This window comes from Trachemys scripta, chromosome 20 (assembly GCF_013100865.1).
Source record: "Trachemys scripta elegans isolate TJP31775 chromosome 20, CAS_Tse_1.0, whole genome shotgun sequence".
Taxonomy (NCBI): Eukaryota; Metazoa; Chordata; order Testudines; family Emydidae; genus Trachemys; species Trachemys scripta.
The window spans coordinates 7,517,627-7,536,762 of record NC_048317.1 but is presented as its reverse complement, the minus strand read 5'-3'; the positions used below and the strand labels follow the sequence as shown (position 1 = coordinate 7,536,762).

General features: G+C 46.9%; 1 protein-coding gene across 22 annotated transcripts in view; it reads right to left on the bottom strand.

The window, feature by feature from the left end:
• MACF1 (microtubule actin crosslinking factor 1) overlaps positions 1 to 19,136 on the bottom strand; it is a 251,868-nt gene that overhangs the window by 119,362 nt on the left and 113,370 nt on the right. For all 22 annotated transcript variants that reach the window (XM_034753976.1, XM_034753977.1, XM_034753961.1 and 19 more), the window contains 18 exons: positions 18,795 to 18,923; positions 17,562 to 17,639; positions 16,634 to 16,795; positions 15,451 to 15,555; positions 14,685 to 14,780; positions 14,129 to 14,254; positions 11,252 to 11,404; positions 10,572 to 10,726; positions 9,246 to 9,372; positions 8,263 to 8,446; positions 7,697 to 7,866; positions 6,804 to 6,982; positions 6,033 to 6,171; positions 5,255 to 5,448; positions 4,529 to 4,691; positions 2,165 to 2,248; positions 1,805 to 1,912; positions 1,062 to 1,160 (listed from right to left, as the gene is read on the bottom strand). In XM_034753976.1, the coding sequence (XP_034609867.1) occupies positions 1,062 to 1,160; positions 1,805 to 1,912; positions 2,165 to 2,248; positions 4,529 to 4,691; positions 5,255 to 5,448; positions 6,033 to 6,171; positions 6,804 to 6,982; positions 7,697 to 7,866; positions 8,263 to 8,446; positions 9,246 to 9,372; positions 10,572 to 10,726; positions 11,252 to 11,404; positions 14,129 to 14,254; positions 14,685 to 14,780; positions 15,451 to 15,555; positions 16,634 to 16,795; positions 17,562 to 17,639; positions 18,795 to 18,923 (2,451 nt within the window). The remainder of the gene's footprint in view (positions 1 to 1,061; positions 1,161 to 1,804; positions 1,913 to 2,164; positions 2,249 to 4,528; positions 4,692 to 5,254; positions 5,449 to 6,032; positions 6,172 to 6,803; positions 6,983 to 7,696; positions 7,867 to 8,262; positions 8,447 to 9,245; positions 9,373 to 10,571; positions 10,727 to 11,251; positions 11,405 to 14,128; positions 14,255 to 14,684; positions 14,781 to 15,450; positions 15,556 to 16,633; positions 16,796 to 17,561; positions 17,640 to 18,794; positions 18,924 to 19,136) is intronic.

Genomic DNA, 19,136 nt, shown 5'->3' with positions numbered 1-19,136 from the left:
CAGTCTTCTCTGCTCCAGACTAAACAAACCCAGTTTTTTCAGTCTTCCCTCACAGGCAATTTTCTAGACCTTGAATCATTTTTGTTGCTCTTCTCTGGACTTTCTCCAATTTGTCCACATCTTTCCTGAAATGTGGTGCCCAGAACTGGACACAATACTCCAGGGAGGCCTAATCAGCGTGGAGCAGAGCGGAAGAATTACTTCTCATGTCTTGCTTACAATGCTCCTGCTAATACATCCCAGAATGATGTTTGCTTTTTTTTTTTGCAACGGTGTTACACTTTCACTCACCTTTAGCTTATGATCCACTATCACCCCCAGATCCCTTTCTGCTGTACTCCTTCCTAGGCAATCATTTCCCAGTTTGTACTCCACTGGTTGTTCCTTCCTAAGCATTTGTCCTTATAGAATTTCATCCTATTTTCTTCAGACCATTTCTCCAGTTCATCCAGATCATTTTGAATTTTAATCTGATCCTCCAAAGCACCTGCAACCCCTCCCAGCTTGGTATCGTCTGCAAACTTTATAAGTGTACTCTGTATGCCATTATCTAAATCATTGATGAAGATACTGAACAGAACTGGACTCAGAAGCAATGCCTGTGGGACCCCATTTGTTATGCCCTTCCAACTTGACTGTGAACCACTGATAAGTACTCTCTGGGATTAGTTTTCCAACCAGTTATGCACCCACTGTATGGTAGCTCCATCTAGGTTGTATTTTCCTAGTTTGTTTATGAGACGGTCATGCGAGACAGTACCAAAAGCCTTTCTAAAGTCAAGATATACCACATCTACTGCTTCCTGCCCTCCACAAGGCTTGTTACCCTGTCACAGAAAGCCAGCCCTCCCCATCCATAAGGCTTGTTACCCTGTCACAGAAAGCTGTTAGGTTGGTTTGCCATGATTTGTTCTTGACAAATCCATGCTGACTGTTACTTATCACCTTATTGTCTTCTAAATGTTTGCAAATGGATTGTTTCATTATTTGCTTCATTATCTTTCTGGGTACTGAAAGGAAGCAGACTGGTCTGTAATTCCCTGGCTATAAAATATCCTTACTTCCTCTTCTTCCAGCCGCCGGAGAGCATCACTGATGTACTTTACGTGCTGTGTGGTTAACGTTACCAACGCCGTATAGCGAGTCCGTAGATCCATGAACTAAAAACAAAAAACAAACAAAAAACAAACCACCATGCGTCAGTCGGAACTCTGGCTGACACAACCACAGTACTTTACAGGGTGAGAAATGGATACAGCACCTCTCATTCGGAAAGATCCCCAAGCACTTCACAGACTAGATACGTTACAGCACCACTGAAATGCAGCAACTCTGAGATGGAGGGTGGCAGCCACCTGACGCACGGCATGCTGCACAACAGTGGGGAGGGAGGGGAAGTTTTGGTCGAGGACACTGGGGCAAACCTTCTACTCTTATAAAAAGACCATGGGATCTTTAACATCCACATGGAGCAGACAGGACCTTGGTTTTTAAAGGTCTCATCCAAAAGATCCACACACAGTATACTGCATGGTACTCTGTTTATTTACCTTGGAAGGATGAAGGGCTGAGTCGACCCTGTTGGGATTTGAACCTGTGGTTCCAAGGAGTCTAGGTATTTCATACCTGATGCTTAGAGCACTAAGCCATCCTCTCTGGCTAATAAAAAAAACAGTGAGGGTGGAAATTTTTATGTAAGAGTTCAGCAGAAAGGAGCTATTTTCACAGACAGGCCGCTCGTCTGTCTTCTAGGAGCAAAGAAACCTCTCCCATGCAAGGCCAGGCAGGCAGGCAGGCTGCTTACCTCTTGGGTGATAGCATCCGAGGAGGAAAGCATGCGTCTGCGTTTCACGGGAGATTTCTGCTGGGATTCCACGAACGCCCTGTATGTCATGAGCTGCAGCTCATAGTCCTGGAAATAAAAAAAGGCGGGGTGTGTGTGGGGGGAAGGATTTTGAATTGTTACCTATTTATTCTAAGCTTGGCATTTTCAGGTCTCTTAGCAGCTAATTCCCGCTCTCTACACATAAAGCAGAACCACCAAAGCCAACAATAGAGGAGTTTTGCCTCTCTCCTGGCTTAGGAGAACGGAAGATGCAGGCAAAGCTTGTGCAGTTGACACCGAGCCCTGTGTTCGCCTCGGATTTAAGAATCGTGTCATTACCTTGACAGCAGCAGAGTATTGCTGTGAGAATTTCTGACACTGGTCCAGCTTGGCTTGATTTCTGTCGATTACCACAACCAAAGCCTTTGACAAAAAACAAAAGAAAAAAAGTTTTTCCCCTGCCTTTTAAATGAAATTTTCCTCTTATTTCCTCTCTCACTCATGACCACGTCACTTTCATATTTAACTTGTTCTCTAGAGACCTCGAGCAGCAGAACAGGTGACATTCCTGCCCTTCCATCCGCACATATGTTAAAGAGACACTATGCACAGTTTGTGACCCTCTAAGTCTGACCTCCTGTATAACAGACCATAGAACTTCCCTAAAACAAGTCCCTGAGCAGATCTTTTAGTAAAACAGCCAGTCTTGATCTAAAACTTGTCAGTGATGGAAAATCCACCATGACAGTTGGTCAATTGTTTCAATAGTTAATTACAGGTCTGTCGCATCTTACGCGCATTTAAGATGCGCGATTTCAGCTTTACGCGGTCGGCAAAAACAAAAAAAAAAAAAGAGAAAAATAACAATTTTAATACTGTACCTGTAGTGCGGGCGATTTTGCCCGCCATTCAACTCAATGTAATTTTGACTAGACGCGGTTTTTGCTTTACGCGCTAACCGCGGAACGGAACCCCCACGTAAGATGAGACTCGCCTGTATTTTCACTGCTAAAAATGTACGTCTTATTTCCAGTCTGAATTTGTCTAATTTCAACTTCTTTTGAATCGTATGAGGTCTTCCTCTGGTAGACCAAAGAGCCCATCATTAAATATTTGTTTCCCATGAAGATAGCTAAAGACTGTCATCAAGTCACCTCTTAACCTTCTCTTGGTTAAGCTAAATAGATGGAGCTCTTTGAGTGTATTACTTTAAGGCATGTTTGCTACTCTTTTAATCATTCTTGTGGCTCTTTTCTGAACCTTCTCCAATTTATCAACATCCTTCCTGAATTGTGGGCACCAAAACTGGACATAGTATTCCAGAAGCAGTGTGCCAAATAGAGTGATTAAAAAAAACCTCTCTTCTCCTACTCAAGATTCCTCTATGTATGCATCCCAGGATCGCATTAACTCTTTTGGCCACAGCATCACATTGGGAGCTCATGCTCAGCTGAATATCCACCATGATCCCCAAATCTTTTTCAGAGTCACTGCTTCCTAGGATAGAGACCCCTATTCTGTAAATATGGCCCACACTCTTTGCTCCTAGATGTACACATTTACATTTAACTGTCTTAAAACACGTATTGTTTGCTTTCACCAAGTGATCCAGATCGTTCTGAATCAATGACCTGTCCTTTTCTTTATTCACCACTCCCCCACACGTGTGTGTCCTCTGCACACTTTATCAGTGATGAATCTCTATAATCTGTATAAGCCCACCTGACACTTAAAGATTCTTTGGTACGATGAAGTGGCGTATATTTCTTGTTAAACAGCCATTTTAATTTCAGCTCTTTCAGTACAGAGAGGAAGACATCAGTGTTCGTCAAACAAGAAACACAAAATCAATAGGGGGAAAACATTTTCCTTTCTTTAAAGCCCATTCGGAGTATTTATTTGCTGTTCATGAAAGGAGCTGGACTGAGACTAGTGGAGACACACAACTTATCTACAGAACAGGTACGGGGCAAGCTTCTCCCACAATGTCCCACCAACATGCCTCAGCACCTCCAGGAGTGGAGAAGGTAACTCAGCCTCCGTGTCCATTTTACGGAGACGAGAAGGGAGTATTACCTAGGTCTCTCTCTTCCTTAAGTACTGTAGCATGAGCGCTTCACGATCTTTAATGCATTTATTCCCACCACACCCCTGTAAGGCAGGGCAGTGCTACTATCCCCATTGTGGGGATAGGGAACTGAGGCACGGAGAGGCTAAGGGCCAGATTTTAAAAAATATTTAAACCTCTAAGGTGCCACAAGTACTCCTGTTCTTTTTACTGAAATCAATGGAAGTTACACACCTATATACCTTCAAAAATGTGGGCCTAAGTGACTTAACCAAGGTCACCCAGGCAATCTGTGGTGGAGCAGAGGCTTGTACCAAGTTCCCCATGTCCCGGCTAGCACCCTAACCACTGGCCCTCAGTTCCTCAGTGCCTCTGATGGGACCACTAGGTGCTACCAGGAGACCATGGTGAATGAACTGCTGACAGTGGTAACATTAAGTTATTACCCTTCTGGGATGCATCTGCTACAGATGAATGCACATACATTATTGAAAATCCCATGAATCATTCAGTCCTTAAGAGAACAACGATTTGAAGCTTACGAGACAAAAGATTTATTAAAAACAAAATAAATACTCGTCCAACTCCTTTCAACAACCCTGTTCCAGTTAGAAGAGTGCCATTTTCTCTCTTACCGTCTGCTGGCTCAGCTGTTCAGAGAGCACCCTGCTGTCCTCTGCTTGCCCAGGTTTCATCAATTCCTGCTGGGCAGTGGTCTCCTCAATCCACTGGATCAGCTCTCCGTGACACTCCCGGTAATCCCTCAGCACCTCCTGGATACTCTCCAGATCGGAACAGCTGAAAGGACCAATGCAAAAAAGGAAACCATCACCAAACTCAAATCATTGTGTCAAAACAATGGTTCAAGATCCAGCCACATGCAGGGAAACCTCTAAAGCCGATGCTTCCCTGGGGATATTTATAGAAGCCACAGGTACAGCTCTGCAGGACAGGGAGCATGACGGGTGCTTCCAGCCAAGCTATGGTTTGTTAAGGGTGGCAACGTCTCCAATCAGTAAAGATCCAAAGATTCTATGGAACTGAAAGAAGTTCCATAGAATCAGCCTGGCAAAGGTTAGCAGCTGCTAAGGGAGCCTGTAGGCTAGGCGGGGGGTGTTAAAGCAGAGAAAGGGAGTTAAGAACTCAAAAGATGGAGTTGGAGGAGCAGAAGAGAGAAAGAGAACCAAGTCCTGCCATTCCCTCAAATGGGAATAGTTCCTATGTTTAATGGTGGCATTTGTCACCCTGGCTGCTAGCTGAAGATAAACTGGAAAAATGCCATTGCTAGTTCCAAGTCTGGCACAAGCTCCCATCAGAGGCACTGCCAGAAAAGCAGCAAGAACAAGGAGGGAACGTCTCACCGGGTTTCAATCTGAGAGCCAACTCTCTGCCAGCGATCCCACAGCTGGGCTCCCTTCTCCTGGTACCGCTCTAGGTCCATGCTACGCTCTTGCTTCAGACGATACAGCTGCTCTCCCGTGGCTTTAGCTTTTGCCACATCCTCTTCCAACGAAGAGAACACGGCGTTCTTGTTCTTCGAATCGCTGAGCCATTGCTTTAACAAACAACAAGACAGCTAAATTCATAGTACCAAGACGAGAAAGTTTAGCTGAAGTTGCTGGTGGGTATGTACAACATGGAATTCTCCAATCAAACGTAAGCATCTAAATGTACAGAACAGTTAAGACAGGAGAGATAAATATCTAGCTCTGCCTTGTGTTGCCCTGTGGAGTTCAGGAACAATTATCAGCTCCATAATCTCCACCATCTGGCTGAATCTAGGACAGGGAGTTGCAAAGCGTAGGGATCTGTAGCCCAGCTCAGAGCAAGTCATGATGGTGCATTCAGCATCGCGGAGTTCCGCACGCTGCGGCTGCCAAGTGCCATTAGCACCAGCCGTGCAAAAAAGCAGAAGCGACGGTGCCTGCCAAGGCAGCTGTTCGACCTGCAGTTCACAAAGCAGTGAGGATCGTGTGGACTCAATTAAAGCCTCCAATCACTCACCAGCAAGCAGGGGGGATGGACCACAATGCAAATTCAGTAAGGAAAGGGGAGGATCCCGCTCAACGAATGCCAGAGCTCATGACTGGAGTGATTCTAGTTTCTACTGGATGCGATTGGAAGCATAATGTTACCAACCTGTAACGTAGCTCTGTGAGACTGAATAGCTGTTAGATCAGCAGGGACTGCCTCCTCTTGGCTCAGTTTCACTTCATACCCTTTGACCAGGGACTCTGCTCCTTGGGTACCACGAACAATAACATCCACCATCTTTAACCTATCGTGTAAAGACAAGAAGGAAACGGGACTTCTCAACCTGAGGACATTCTGCCTTGTAAAGTCATTTGGCTCATAAGCACTGGAGAGGAACAGAACAGATCGCTCTGGATCATACCCAACATTCACATTTGAGTAGCAGGAAGAAAAGAAAAGGCCGTAATGGAATCTAGATTCTGAGGGGAGAAGCCCGTAAACACAAGCCCCTATATATATGCCCCTGAAATTCTAAAACACCTTCCATTAAAATGGAAGGGATCAAACAGAACAGAACACAGAAGCAGCCTAATCTAGTGGTACAAGTTCGAGAATGAAAGACTGGAATACCCGCGTTTAACCCCAGTTCTAACAGCAACTCCAACAAGTCACTTCATCTTGGCGTTCCCATCCCCAAAGTGGGAATCATTAGTCACCTCAAACACTAACACTCAAATATTCTGGAGCACCACTGCCTGGCACCCCTTGGAGCTCTTGAATTTACAGCATCTCCTAGACATTCCTAAGCCCCCTTAAGAAGCATGAGAGCAATTCCTACCCTCACCCAGTTTCAGAGAGGGTAGCCATGCAGCATAGCTAATTCTGCCCATATAGAATTCTCTCTCAACTCCAGAAAACAGGCACGTTCTGACTCACTTATCCAGGTAGATGGAAGAGAGTCCATACACGTGATCCATCTTCTCTACCAGTAGATTGAGCTCAGAACGCAGGTGTGGGGCACTGGACCCTGTTGGAGACTTGTGTAGGAAGCTGTCACATCTCTCAGAAACGTGCTGCAAGTCAGACTTCAGCTGCCGTAAATCCTCCTGCACACGCTGTGTGGAGGCAGAGAATTAACATCAGCATAAAGTGCAGCCACCCAGGAGACTGAAGCAAACGTGAACAGGATAAGATGCAAGGAGCGCCCAGTATCAGACCTTTCCAGCTTAAAAGTCTAATGAGCAGAGTCATTTGAAGTCTAAATGGGGCTTGTAAATTCTGCAAAGTCTTCATTCCTTTCCATTATCAGATCAGGATGTTCTGGTCTCAGTGGTGGCAAAGGCCACCTGCAGTCAATGCTTTGGGAACTGTTGCTTCTTATACCTTTTTATCCAGATTTAAAGAAGGAATACTTTATGCAATGGACGTTTGCCCAGCCAGCCTGTGAAAAAGGCAGTCTCAGCACATAAAAAGGAAAGAGATCTTTGCAGATTTCTTCCCGTGGGTTTATATTTTTCCTCAAGTGGCCGCTCAATGGATTGAGGGATAGGCCCAGGCTATATGACAATAGACATTTTCCCCTTGGGGATCTGAAGCGAGGAGACATCATGGGGTGGGCGAAGGTGAAAAATGCAAAAAGGCGGCGAGGCAAGAGAACAAAGATACCTTCATTGTCTTTCTGACCCAAGAGTAAAACGTTACCTCTATAGGATTGCTATGTGAAGCAGGTGAGTTCCCTATATAAAATTTATGCCAGGGTATCAATGCCCTGTGAAGCAGCTCTCTTAAGACCAACAGTGGGTTCCCTCAAACCTGCAGGAAGTACTGACCTCCTGCTCTGCAATGCGCAAGGTGTTTTCCTGGATAGTATCACCGTCTGTTCTGGTGCTGCTTGGGGCCTGGATTCGCCTCACTAGTCTCTGTTCACACTCCTCCAGGCGCAGACGGATGTTCTTTAGCTCAGAGAGATATGTCCTGGCAAGGGTCTCATCTTTGTCCTCTGTTAAGTCACAAACATACAAAAAAACCCACCCCATCTAGGATCAGTCTCTATTAGGAACCATAGACCCAAGTGGCTGCACTCTTCTGCCCAGAGAGAAGTGAACACAGAGCTCTCTACTCAGATGGAAACCAAATTTGTCAAGAGCTGTGAGGACCTAACGTTTAACCACTGGCAGCAAAGCAAGGACCCCGCTACCCAGACCTAATTGGTGCCATTTGCCAGCACTATTTCTCCCCAACAAAGGCCGCACGTTCAAATGAACAGCAGGGAAGAGAACAGCCATTTGCAAAGCTAACACTCACAAGCTAGTCTAAAAATTAAGAGCACCTGTAGATCCCTCATCTCTATCAGCCCCCAGAGCTCCACGTTAGTCTATTAACCCTCCCAGCTCACCATTCTCCATGGACTCCAGCAGCTGTTGGAAGTGCTCCTTGCTGGACTTCACTTCTTCCTCCAAGCGCAGCCGATCGGCCCCAGAGAAGAGCTCCGAGTCCCGGCTGTCCTGCAGGAAGTCCTCACAGTGCGCCTGGAGGCTCTTCATGGCTTGCTGGCACTCTCCTTGGGCCAGAGATCTTAGCTGTGGAAAACCAAAGACTAACGATAAGGAACCATGCACCAAACTGCCCTGACCAAGCTCCCAGTTACTGCGAATTACCCAGCTGCGTCTCTCATTTCTCACATCCAGCCGTAAGCATTAATTCACACGCTCTTTTCCTAGCAAGACACCCATCTTTTCAAGGGTGACAACCACTGCCAGGAGGCAGATTCTAGTGAGTCTCCCCTTCTCGGACAGGACAGCTCTTGTGGTCACGCTATGATACAGCACTACCTTTAGAGGCCAGCCATTGTCTTGCGTTTTTATCTCGCTCCCCCCACTACAATAATCTTTATTGCCAGAACAGAGCTCTCCTATGCTTTCAAGGAAAGAGGAAAGACATTATGAGGCATTTGCCTTCCCTGGATCTTTCCTCCCCTTCCTCATTCCTCTCACCTCCACCTCTGTTCACTCCTAAGTAAAAAGACGCGTCAATCCTATGACACCTGAGCTGATTATGGCTTAGGAGCAAACAACTGATGCTAGGGTCATTGCACTTCTCTTTCTTTGCTCTGACCCCCCCAGAGCTCAGACTGTCTCACACTGTGCTCCTCGGGCTGATCCCTCAGTTGCCCTAACCCTTCACCCTTGAATCATCTCTTACCATTTTCCTTGTATTCCCTACCCAGGCAAGGAAGCCTTGGCATCATTTCCAACTCCAACCAGGCACCTGGGACTACGCTTAATGCCAAAGCAAGTTAGCTTTTACATTGCTGGAGAAGACCCGCCTACGCTGCAGTGACCCGGACATGTGGATTTGTTGGGATGTTCTGTACGGTACCTTCTCCATATTCCAGCCTTGCACCAGGGCAATGTCCTTCCGCAGATAGTTCCAGGAGATCAGGCTCTTCGTGTTCACGTGGAGCTGGTGCCAGAGGGCCATCACCTTCTGGTACAGCTGTTCGACCCTACGACAGGACAGCAGTTCCATCACTGCCCAGGTCCCCCAGCATTCTCAGTTACAGCATGGAGCCAGGCATGTGCTTATTCAAATCCAGCCTTTAACTTTTAGTGCATTAAGATAACAACCCATGGTCAAGCCTAACCAAGTAGAGCCAATGGTAAGGCTTGCAGAATGCCCTGATCAGAATCAGATGGGAGCCGTATCTCTCTTTCATTCACATGCATTAGATCCCCAGTGGGGAACCCCCCCTCCTGCGTGCTGCCATCGCCAACCATCCAGAAATATTACATCAAATATCCCTGTGGAGTTAGCAGCAGGAGCACTGCAAGAGCCGCCCCCTCTGCCAGGCAGGCCAGCCACACCCAGGAGGCCCCTGGCCCCTCTCTAGGCTGGACATTTGTGCAGCCAGAACGGGCGTTCAGGTTCTTTCCCATTCCCATTAATTGCATTGTTTGTGAAGTTACCAGGCTGGACGCACTAAAAAACACCATTAGCCACACAACAAGCAGGGCAAGGGAACCACCTTGCCCACATGCCTCACCCTTACCTAGACACCAGAGGGTAGTTCAGTTTCCAGACCCACTTAGACCTTGTCCACCCTGGGTTATTTGCACTGGCGTGGACAGCACTGGTGCAAACCCCTAATGAGGAAATGCTGCACCATGAGTTTGATCGTTTGAAGCCAAGATAAGCAGCATAAGTCATGATTTATAGTGGTGCAGGCACGTCTAACACCAGAGACTTGCACTAGTGCAAAAAGCTAGACAGTCTAGACAAGACACCCTTGGTCTCTCTGCTGATACTATCACAAGGGAGTTGATCACTGTAACAGGTTCTGTGACGTTGGTCCACTGGGAACTGAAACAGCAAACCCAACAGCCATCAGACAAAGTCTGGATTTCAGCTCATGACCAGAAGGCTCCATACCACCACCACCAATCCCCTGCACCCTCCCCATCACCTGTAACTGAGCCCCACCACATCAACGAGCTAGCCACCTGTTGCAATTAATATTAACAACATGAAGCCCCAACACCCAGCAAGGATGAGGGATTAAACTCTTCCCCAAGCAAAACAGATCTGGATGGTCTCAGTATAAATAACGCAGAACATAACGAACAGCTAGAGACATCTCTTGGTCATTCTAGCTTTGGAATTCCAACCCACCTGAGCAGCAAGCCATGAATTGCAGTGCTTACTTACCTGTTGGCAATGTCAATTGCCTCTTTGTTAGGAGGGGGGATCAGGAAGCACACAGATGGTACCATGGCCTCATTGCCGGTCGGACTGATCACCTTCCATTTGGTCCTCTGGGAATTATCTTCCAGCACACACTCATCATTCTTACAGATAGTGATCTACGTAGGCAACACAAATAAGATTGCCATCAAACACCTGACCCACCAATGCCTTCTGTTGTGGCCAGATTCCTCAGGTAGCCCTACTGGAGTCTCCCAGAAAGGGAAGGAGGCTTTCAGCCAACTCACTTTAAAATCGAGCAAAAGTGAAGTAATTTGCGAATCACCTCAGAGAGCTGTCTGGAGAGGAAGGGAGGAGAAATTCAGTGATGCTAGGATGCTACCTGGACAAGTCTTTGGCTAGAAGGTATCAATTCCACCCTCCTATGGGAATGGAACCTTTGCTACTGCTCAGAGAAAAATCAGGACCATTGGAGAAGCTATTTCAGAAGAGGCAATTGCTCCATCCGCCTCCTTATATATCCCCTCCCTACCTTGCTGTTGTTTCTTACCGTCAAGTACCACAGAAGTGGTCCAAGTTTCTCTGTTTTCTGCTTCCCCACTATTCCCACAACCCTCTGCACAAGCCTAGATTCTTCTCCTCCCTTCGCTCCGGAGCTCGTAGGCTCCTTGCCGTCAGCTCACCTCGATCTGGCGATAGTCACAAACAGCCTTGACTGAGATGGTGCTCTTCAGGACATGGTCCGGATTCCTTGGCTTTAGCTGAACGATGGTTTTGGACCGCCCAACCAAGCTGGCGACGGAGCTCTTCGACTGAATAAGCTGCTCCTTTTCATCCTGGGGAGAATGAAAAAAAAGCGCTACTAGTGCAGGTGGCAAAAGAGAACCACCAAATCCCTTAGAGTACGTCTACACTACCCGCCGGATCAGCGGGTAGCGATCCATCTATCGGGGATCGATTTATCGCGTGTAGTGTAGACGCGATGAATCGATCCCCGATTGCTCTCCTGTCGACTGCTGAACTCCAGCTCAGCGAGAGGCGGAAGCAAAGTTGACAGGGGAGCCGCGGCCGTCGATCCCACGCCGTGAGGACGTGAAGTAAGTGATTCTAAGTCGATCTAAGATACGTCGACTTCAGCTATACTATTCTCGTAGCTGAAGTTGCGTATCTTAGCTCGATCCCCCCTCCCCCTCCCCAGGGTAGACCAGGCCTTAAAGTTGTTGCAACAACCCTCTTTCCCCCTGAAAGGTCAGGGTCTTCCAGAGCTGGGCTGGGCTCTCAAGGGCTGAATGGATATGCCAAGAGAGTCCCTCTCACCCCAGCTGTGGGGGAACACACCCCAAATCAGGGCTGGAACCTTTCCTTTCATTTTTGTGCCATTCCAGACAACTCACTTGCTTCCCCCCACCCCCACCCAGCTGCATGCAAGCATTAATTTCTTTTGCTGCTAGAGACAAGAAAATAACAGTCTTCTAAAAAATTTAAATTGCAGTGTGTATAAAACAGTGACCAGCAGGACACGCCCTCACTGGGGAAGAATTTCTTTTTTGCTGCTTTGGGAAGGCTGCAGAACCCTGCGGCGTTCCTTACTGTTCTAAAGCAAGGAATGAAGGCATGTTTAAAAACAACACTCAGGATGTAGGTGCAAAGAGTTAAGAAGATAAAACATCCCAGAGAAATGGCTCAGAAACAGATCTTCACCTAAGAGACTTCTTTCCACTATGGTTAGTGGCGAAGCGATCAGAGTTATTAGATATTTTGATAGCAATTTGCCAGCTGGAGTAAATGATATTGCATAATTGGTTTCTATCAGTCACTGCTGGTCTGATGCTCTGAGATCGCAGTGGTTCTCCATTTTCAGAGCATCCTCAAAACAATCTACAGCCATGCCAGTGTAGAAGTGAGGGTATCATAACATAAATCACAGCCTGAACAACTTATCATGGTCCAGCCCACTTTGACTTATGAAGTTAAAAAACAAAAAACATCCAACAGAGAACTTTAACACTCCTGCTTTCCACTCTGAGCCCATTAAAGGGTCAATTAGTGCACTAGGAAAGGTGAATGGTCTGTTATTTAATAGTTAAAAAAAAAAAAAAAAAGAAGAAGTGCTTAAATAAACTACCTGTGCCTGTCCCAGGGAGCATGATTGGAAGAAATACAACTTTAACTCATTAGTTACCAAAGAATAATAGCATATGTCCGGGAGATAGCTGGACTTCACCATTCCTGAGATGTCGGCTACTTTTCAAAACAAGGAGTGAACCACTATCATGCCAGAATCCGAGTACTTGTGGCTATACTCTAAGAACCTGCCGCTAGTGCAGCTGGGTTACAAAGAGCCTGACGACCTGACACTGGGAGGAGGGAGTGCGCCACTAGGACCCTTGAGAAGAGAAGATAACGAGTCCAGAGGATTTACCCTGCATGACTGCCCAATACCAGCACCCACGTTTTTGCTGCAGAACCTCTGGGACCAAAAGAAGTCCATAAGAAAGAGATTGCATATGACAATGGGATTTCATGCATCTGAGTTTGTTAACCTCCACTAATAGGTTAGTACTTAATCAGTCCAATCTGAAGTACTGAACAAATGTTTTAAATATTAACATTTAAAAGGCTTTGATTAGCATCTGGCCACTAACCTTTATCAGAGGATTAGCAGTTAAATACTTAGGTAAACCCGCACTCATTAGATATGCCAAATCAGTAGCTGGTTGACGCTTCACTCCTTGTTTCTTATTATGCCAATTTGCCCTGTGTGGTTATAAAGTTCTCTTATTGTTTGGACTGCTCTATATTATTCCTGTCGCATCAGGTCATGTGACAAAGACTCATCTGCCAAAGTTCAGCCTGCTACTGCTGTCTTGACTACTGAATATAGACATACACAATTATCCATACGCTCCCTGCTTCCATTTTATCATTAGCCACCTTGTAGACCTGGCAAACAGATTAAATCTGGATTAAGAGTGGGCATTTCCCGCCATCCTTCCCTGCACCAGCTAAACAACCTATTGGCTGCAGCCTCCAGTTGACCAGATCAGAGTAACCATCTTGGACAACAGAACTCACCCATCACCGTATTTCTACGCACAGAAAGATAGTGTGATAGATAGTGATGGTGAAGAATCAACTCTGGACTTCATTTTACAAGGTCTCTAGCCAGCCTTTTTGCACTGCCGGCTCCTCTTCCCTTCAGCAAGGGTGCAAGGATTCAGAGAGAGCCTTGTGCTCTGTAAGAGTCCTTTACTGCAGTCACTGATCTTCCATTATAGCTATTAAATTAAAATCAGATTAGTATAGACAACATTACATCAACAGAAAGTGACACAGTAAAGGTCACACAGCCTGCACGCCGACACACACAATCAAAATGCAAAGAGGAGCTTGAGACAGGATCGGCAAAGAACATTCAACTTAACTGTGCTGTTGTAGGAATAAACAAATATACCCATTTTCCCTTGTGACGCAAAAGCCAGCAGGCAGTGCCGCTCCACAGGATTGACTGTGCATTGCACCGAGAGCCCATGATGTTGGGGCTTATACAGAACACCCACCATGGAATCCTGCAGCAGATCTTCCAGGCGGGTCAGGCTGGTGTTCTGGTCACAAGAATATTTCCGTTTGATAGAGTCCTGGAGATTCCGCAGGTACGTTTCCGACTCCCGGGCGTCGCTGAAGAACTGCAAAGCCAAAAAGCATTACAGAAAGCTGTGCAACACAACACGCCACAGGCTATTCATTGCCACAGGCAACACTGAAAGGGACCCACCAAAAACCTCATTAGACAAGCTTCTTCCTCATTTCTCTCCATATTTGAGCTGCTGGAGCTGTAAGCACCACCACAGGCATGGCCTGGGCTATCACGAGAAATCACATCCCACCAGATAAAGCGCACAGGGGAGCCGGCAAAAGGGAAAGAAACAAATGAGAAAAAACTCAGAAGTCCTTCATTTAAAGCTGTGTTCAGGATAAAGCCTATACTGCCCTGCAAAAGGATAAGCGCGTTGTGGGTCAGTTGATGCTATACCATAACCACGGTGCACAAGCAGGTTTGGGTCTCTGAACCATAGACCAGGGACAGAAATGCAGGACTGTCCCTCCCTACTATACCTGGAAGTAAGCAGCATTCTCCTTCACATGCTGGTCTACACATAGGCAGAGCTGTTTGATCCATTGCCACTGGGACTGCACAGCTGCGCTATATGCCTGGACAATACATATATACAAAGAAAACCACGAGTTACATCAACGAAGGAACCAGGGGCATTGGTCAACGAGGGGTTTGAGTCAGTGTTCAGCCCATTCACTCAACTAGCTTACAATGTTCACATAAGGAGGAAGGATTTGGCTGTAATGAGATGTCATGGGAAGCGCCCTGGAATAGAGACCAAAGGAAATAAATTTAAAAAAGGAGGCACTTTAAGTGGCACTTCCAAGGTAGTTGCCCTCCATCCCCTGGAATTGGTGGCGGGGCTTGTCAGTAGAAAACCCTGCCCTAATAACCCTTTGCTCCACAGAATGTTTGCTCCATCAGTCTCGTAACCATGAATAATTCAAAGTGAGCTCAGGGCCACTGGCTCTCTTATCTTACCACAGGACCTTGGGCCTGGGCCCTGTACACACAAACATTTATCTTTATTATCTTGGGAAGGGTACTGTGTAGAAGTGTCGTCCTTGTCCTCACAAGAGGCACCCTTATCAATAAAGCTGTTTTATGATGACTTGGAGTTGGTAAGAGCAGTTTAGGGTGGAGGTGGAGGTGTGGCGCGTCTAAGCATGTCTCCCAATGATATTTCTTCAAGGGGCTAGCTGAGTTCAATTCATACGGCTTGGCGTGAAACCCCCCAGCGTATAAGCCCTTGAACTGATCAGTTACCTCTACAGTCTGTTTGGCCGGGTGATTCTCCAATGACAGCAGCTCCGCTGTATCTTGTAGAGACCGGAACACATCCTGTTTCTCTTCCAGTTCCATTGTCAGCTCCTGAGTAGCAGATGCAAGTAAAGACTCCAATCAAAATCAATCGTACATTTCTGTGGTAGCTGTACTTGAGTCATTACGTATCCAGGCCAGGCTGAAGAGGAGCAGGGATTTGGGACAGGGTTAAAGCTGGTGTTGGAAACGGCACGGAGCATTTCTTCAGTTCCGCATGTAGGTGTTGAATAAGAACACCTTATTAATATTGTCTTGAAGAGAACAGGAGTATTTGTGGCACCTTGGAGACTAACAAATTTATTTGAGCATAAGCTTTCGTGGGCTACAGCCAACTTCTTCGGATGCATGTAGTGGAAAATACAGTAGGAAGAGACACACACACACAACAATGGGTGTTATCATACACACTATAAGGAGAGTGATCAGTTAAGGTGAGCTTTTATCAGCAGGAGAGAAAAAGAACTGTTTGTAGTGGTAATGAAAATGGCCCATTTCTAGCAACTGACAGTTCTTGCTACTGTACTTTCCACTCCATGCATCTGATGAAGTGGGCTATAGCCCACGAAAGCTTATGCTCAAATAAATTTGTTAGTCTCCAAGGTGCAACAAGTACTTCTGTTCTTTTGGCGGATACAGACTAACACAGCTGCTACTCTGAAAATTGTCTTGAAGGGCAGTCTCCTTAACCTTAACTGAGAATTTCTGCCTTGGAACGTCCTTAATTTTGAATGGATACAGATATAAATAAAACAGTATTCAGCAGGTTATCATTCAAAGCCTAGATACTAGGAACTGAGGGAATTCTCAGCCAAGTGTTCGACTCCAGCCTTAACCCTGCCCCACGGTATATTGATTACACGCTCACAAAACTGGAAAACCTGCTGAACAGATTTAGCTTTTCCCTTTGCATTCTACTCAAGCCATAGTTCACCAGTGGCGATCACGACTGCGGCAAGCGCTGCAGGCTGAGCTGTAGGCGCTCAGAAGCCTGGGAAGCCTTAATTTGAGAGCTTTTAAGCCAGCTGGAGGTTTCACAGCAATTTAAAAGCAATACCAGTCTAATCAGTGGAGCTTGTAACTAGGCAGCCCTGTTCAGATGGGTGCCCTGTGCCGGCACTTTACTCACCGAGAAGTAATTCCTTTTGGCTGCAATATTGGGGTTGTTGTCACTCCAGTCATACGCCAGCTCCTCTTCCTCCTTTTCATTGAGCCAGATTAACTCAGCAGTGGCGCGGGACACAAACCCGTACAGGCTCTGGAGATGCCGCAGTCGGAAGCTCGATGTTTCCTGCATACAGTGAAATAACCCACCCCTCTCGTGAGCCACAAATGGATGCTTCCCAGACTCTTCTCTCTTCCAGTGCCCCTGAAGGGGGCTGAGGACGTATAGTTACAGTACTACGAAGCGGTCTGAAAAGCGTGTAAGTGAAAACCACCCACCCCCTGAGAGGATAACTCCAGCTGTGATGAGGTGCTCCAAACTGGGAAACATTTCTCATGGCACGTAAGTCAAGCGGATAAAGATAATGAGAACGGCTTAGGAAATTCAGACCCTTTGCCTTGTACACTCAGGGTTACCGGCAGGGCCGGCTTTAGGCACTGCGGGGCCCAATTCGAAAGAGCTGCCGCCGAAGACAGCGGCGGGACTTCAGCAGCAGCTCTATTGGCTGCCGGTGCCTTCAGTGGCACATCGGCGGAGGGTCCTTAGGGACGTTGCGGGGCCCTCTTAGGGGTGTGGGGCCCGATTCGGGTGAATCGCCTTAAAGCCGGCCCTGGTTACCACCTGAGTAAAGCCATGGCCTCCATAAAACACAGGCCAACCTTGCCAAAATAACCTGGTTTGCCATAAACAGGTTTCCTCTGAATTCTGAGGAAGACACTAACGTGTCTGCTCTTCTCTCCGCTCTCAATGATTGCTACTGTTCCCTCTCCCCAGCCTCACCACCAGCAGAGTATGGACCCTGTATTCTGTGTCAGGGGAATATGGTGCTGGGTGGAGGGGTGGGACTCTCAGGCAGCAGAGCACGCTGGAGTCATGGGTAATGCCTACTCACCATCAGCTTGCAGTACTGTGTCTCCAGCTTGCCGAGCGTTTCTGTGTAGCTAGTGCGGAAATTCTGAGACATTTTACCCTAAGAAGGAAAAATGGTTGATGTTGCCAGTATATAGCTTCAATTTCAGAGCATCACACACCCCATATCAGCCACTTCCCCTGAGTTTTCCATGAGCAGTAAGAACCAGAAGCAGGAACACTAGCTGTGGCAAGTGGGCTCTTCTCTGGACCGGGGGGAGAGGAGAGGGAAATCAGGCTGTGGGGAGAAAGAACCTTCCACCCTCAGTGAAGGAATTGGGCTCCAAGAGAAAATAAAAAGAACGATTTACAAGAAATTGGGCTTAAGACAACAAATCAATGGGGATCAAATCTGGAGAGCATTTAAGCCTCTTCGGTTTGAGCTTTGCCTGCAGAATAAGCTAATGGTGATACATTAAAATCCTGGTTCAATGGGACACACCTCAGAGTCACAGATTCTAAGGGCAGAGGGAACCATTGGGATCATCTAGTCTGACCTCCTGTACAGCACAGGTCACAGAACTTCCCCAAAGGAATTCCTAGAGCAGAGCTTTTAGAGACACATCCAGCCTTGATTTAACAATTGTCAGAGATGTGGAATTCACCACAACCCTTGGTAAATTATTCCAGTGTTAATTACTCACACTGTTAAAACTACACTATTTCCAGTCTGAATTTGTCTAGCTTCAGTTTCCAGTCATTGGATCGTGTTAGTCCTTTCTCAGCTCCACTGAAGAGCCCATTATTAAATGTTTGCTCCCCATGTAGCTAGTTATGGACTCTATTCAAGTGACCCCTCTTTATCAAGCTTAATAGCTTGAGCTCTTTGAGCCTATCACTAGAAGGCAGGTTTTCTAATCCTTTACTCATTCTCGGGGCTCTTCTCTGACCCTTCTCAAATTTATCAACACCCCTTGACTTGTGGCCATCAGAACTGGACATGCTATTCCAGCCGCAGTCACACCGGTGCCAAATACAGAGGTAACATAACCTCTCTACTCCCACCTTTAGTAAGTCTTGATAGTTCAGAGTGCTGGGAGACACGGCTGCACCGTATACCTTCAAAGGTGCCTCACTGCAGCAGCCTCAAGTGTATTCACCCTCCAAAGCCACCAAACACTCACAGGATCTGATGTCCTGCCCCTCCTCATCACCCCGCCGAGCCCTGGCAAACTCTAGTGCCCTCAGGCATGCTATCAAGTCCGTGTGCCCTCACCTCGTACATCCTGGCCTCCTTCACGCTGGCGCCCAGATCCTCCACGCTGGAGTGGACGTGCCGCTGCGTCTCCAGCTGAGATTCCACACTCGGCAAATCACTGCCCCACTCCGCCCGCTCCAGCTTCATCTGAAACAGCCACCAATAGGCCCTGTCAATGTTCGCCATCCCAAAGAGCATGCTCAAAAGCACAGGGGCCTGGAGGTGACGTTACCTCCTAGCTCACTATTGAAGCAAGAGATGCAAAGCCCAGCCCCGCTGCAGTGTGCTCCTTAAGAGACTGACCCTAAGAGCGCTCAGGTCAATGTCCAAACTCACACTGACTTCAGGGGCAGCTGGCTC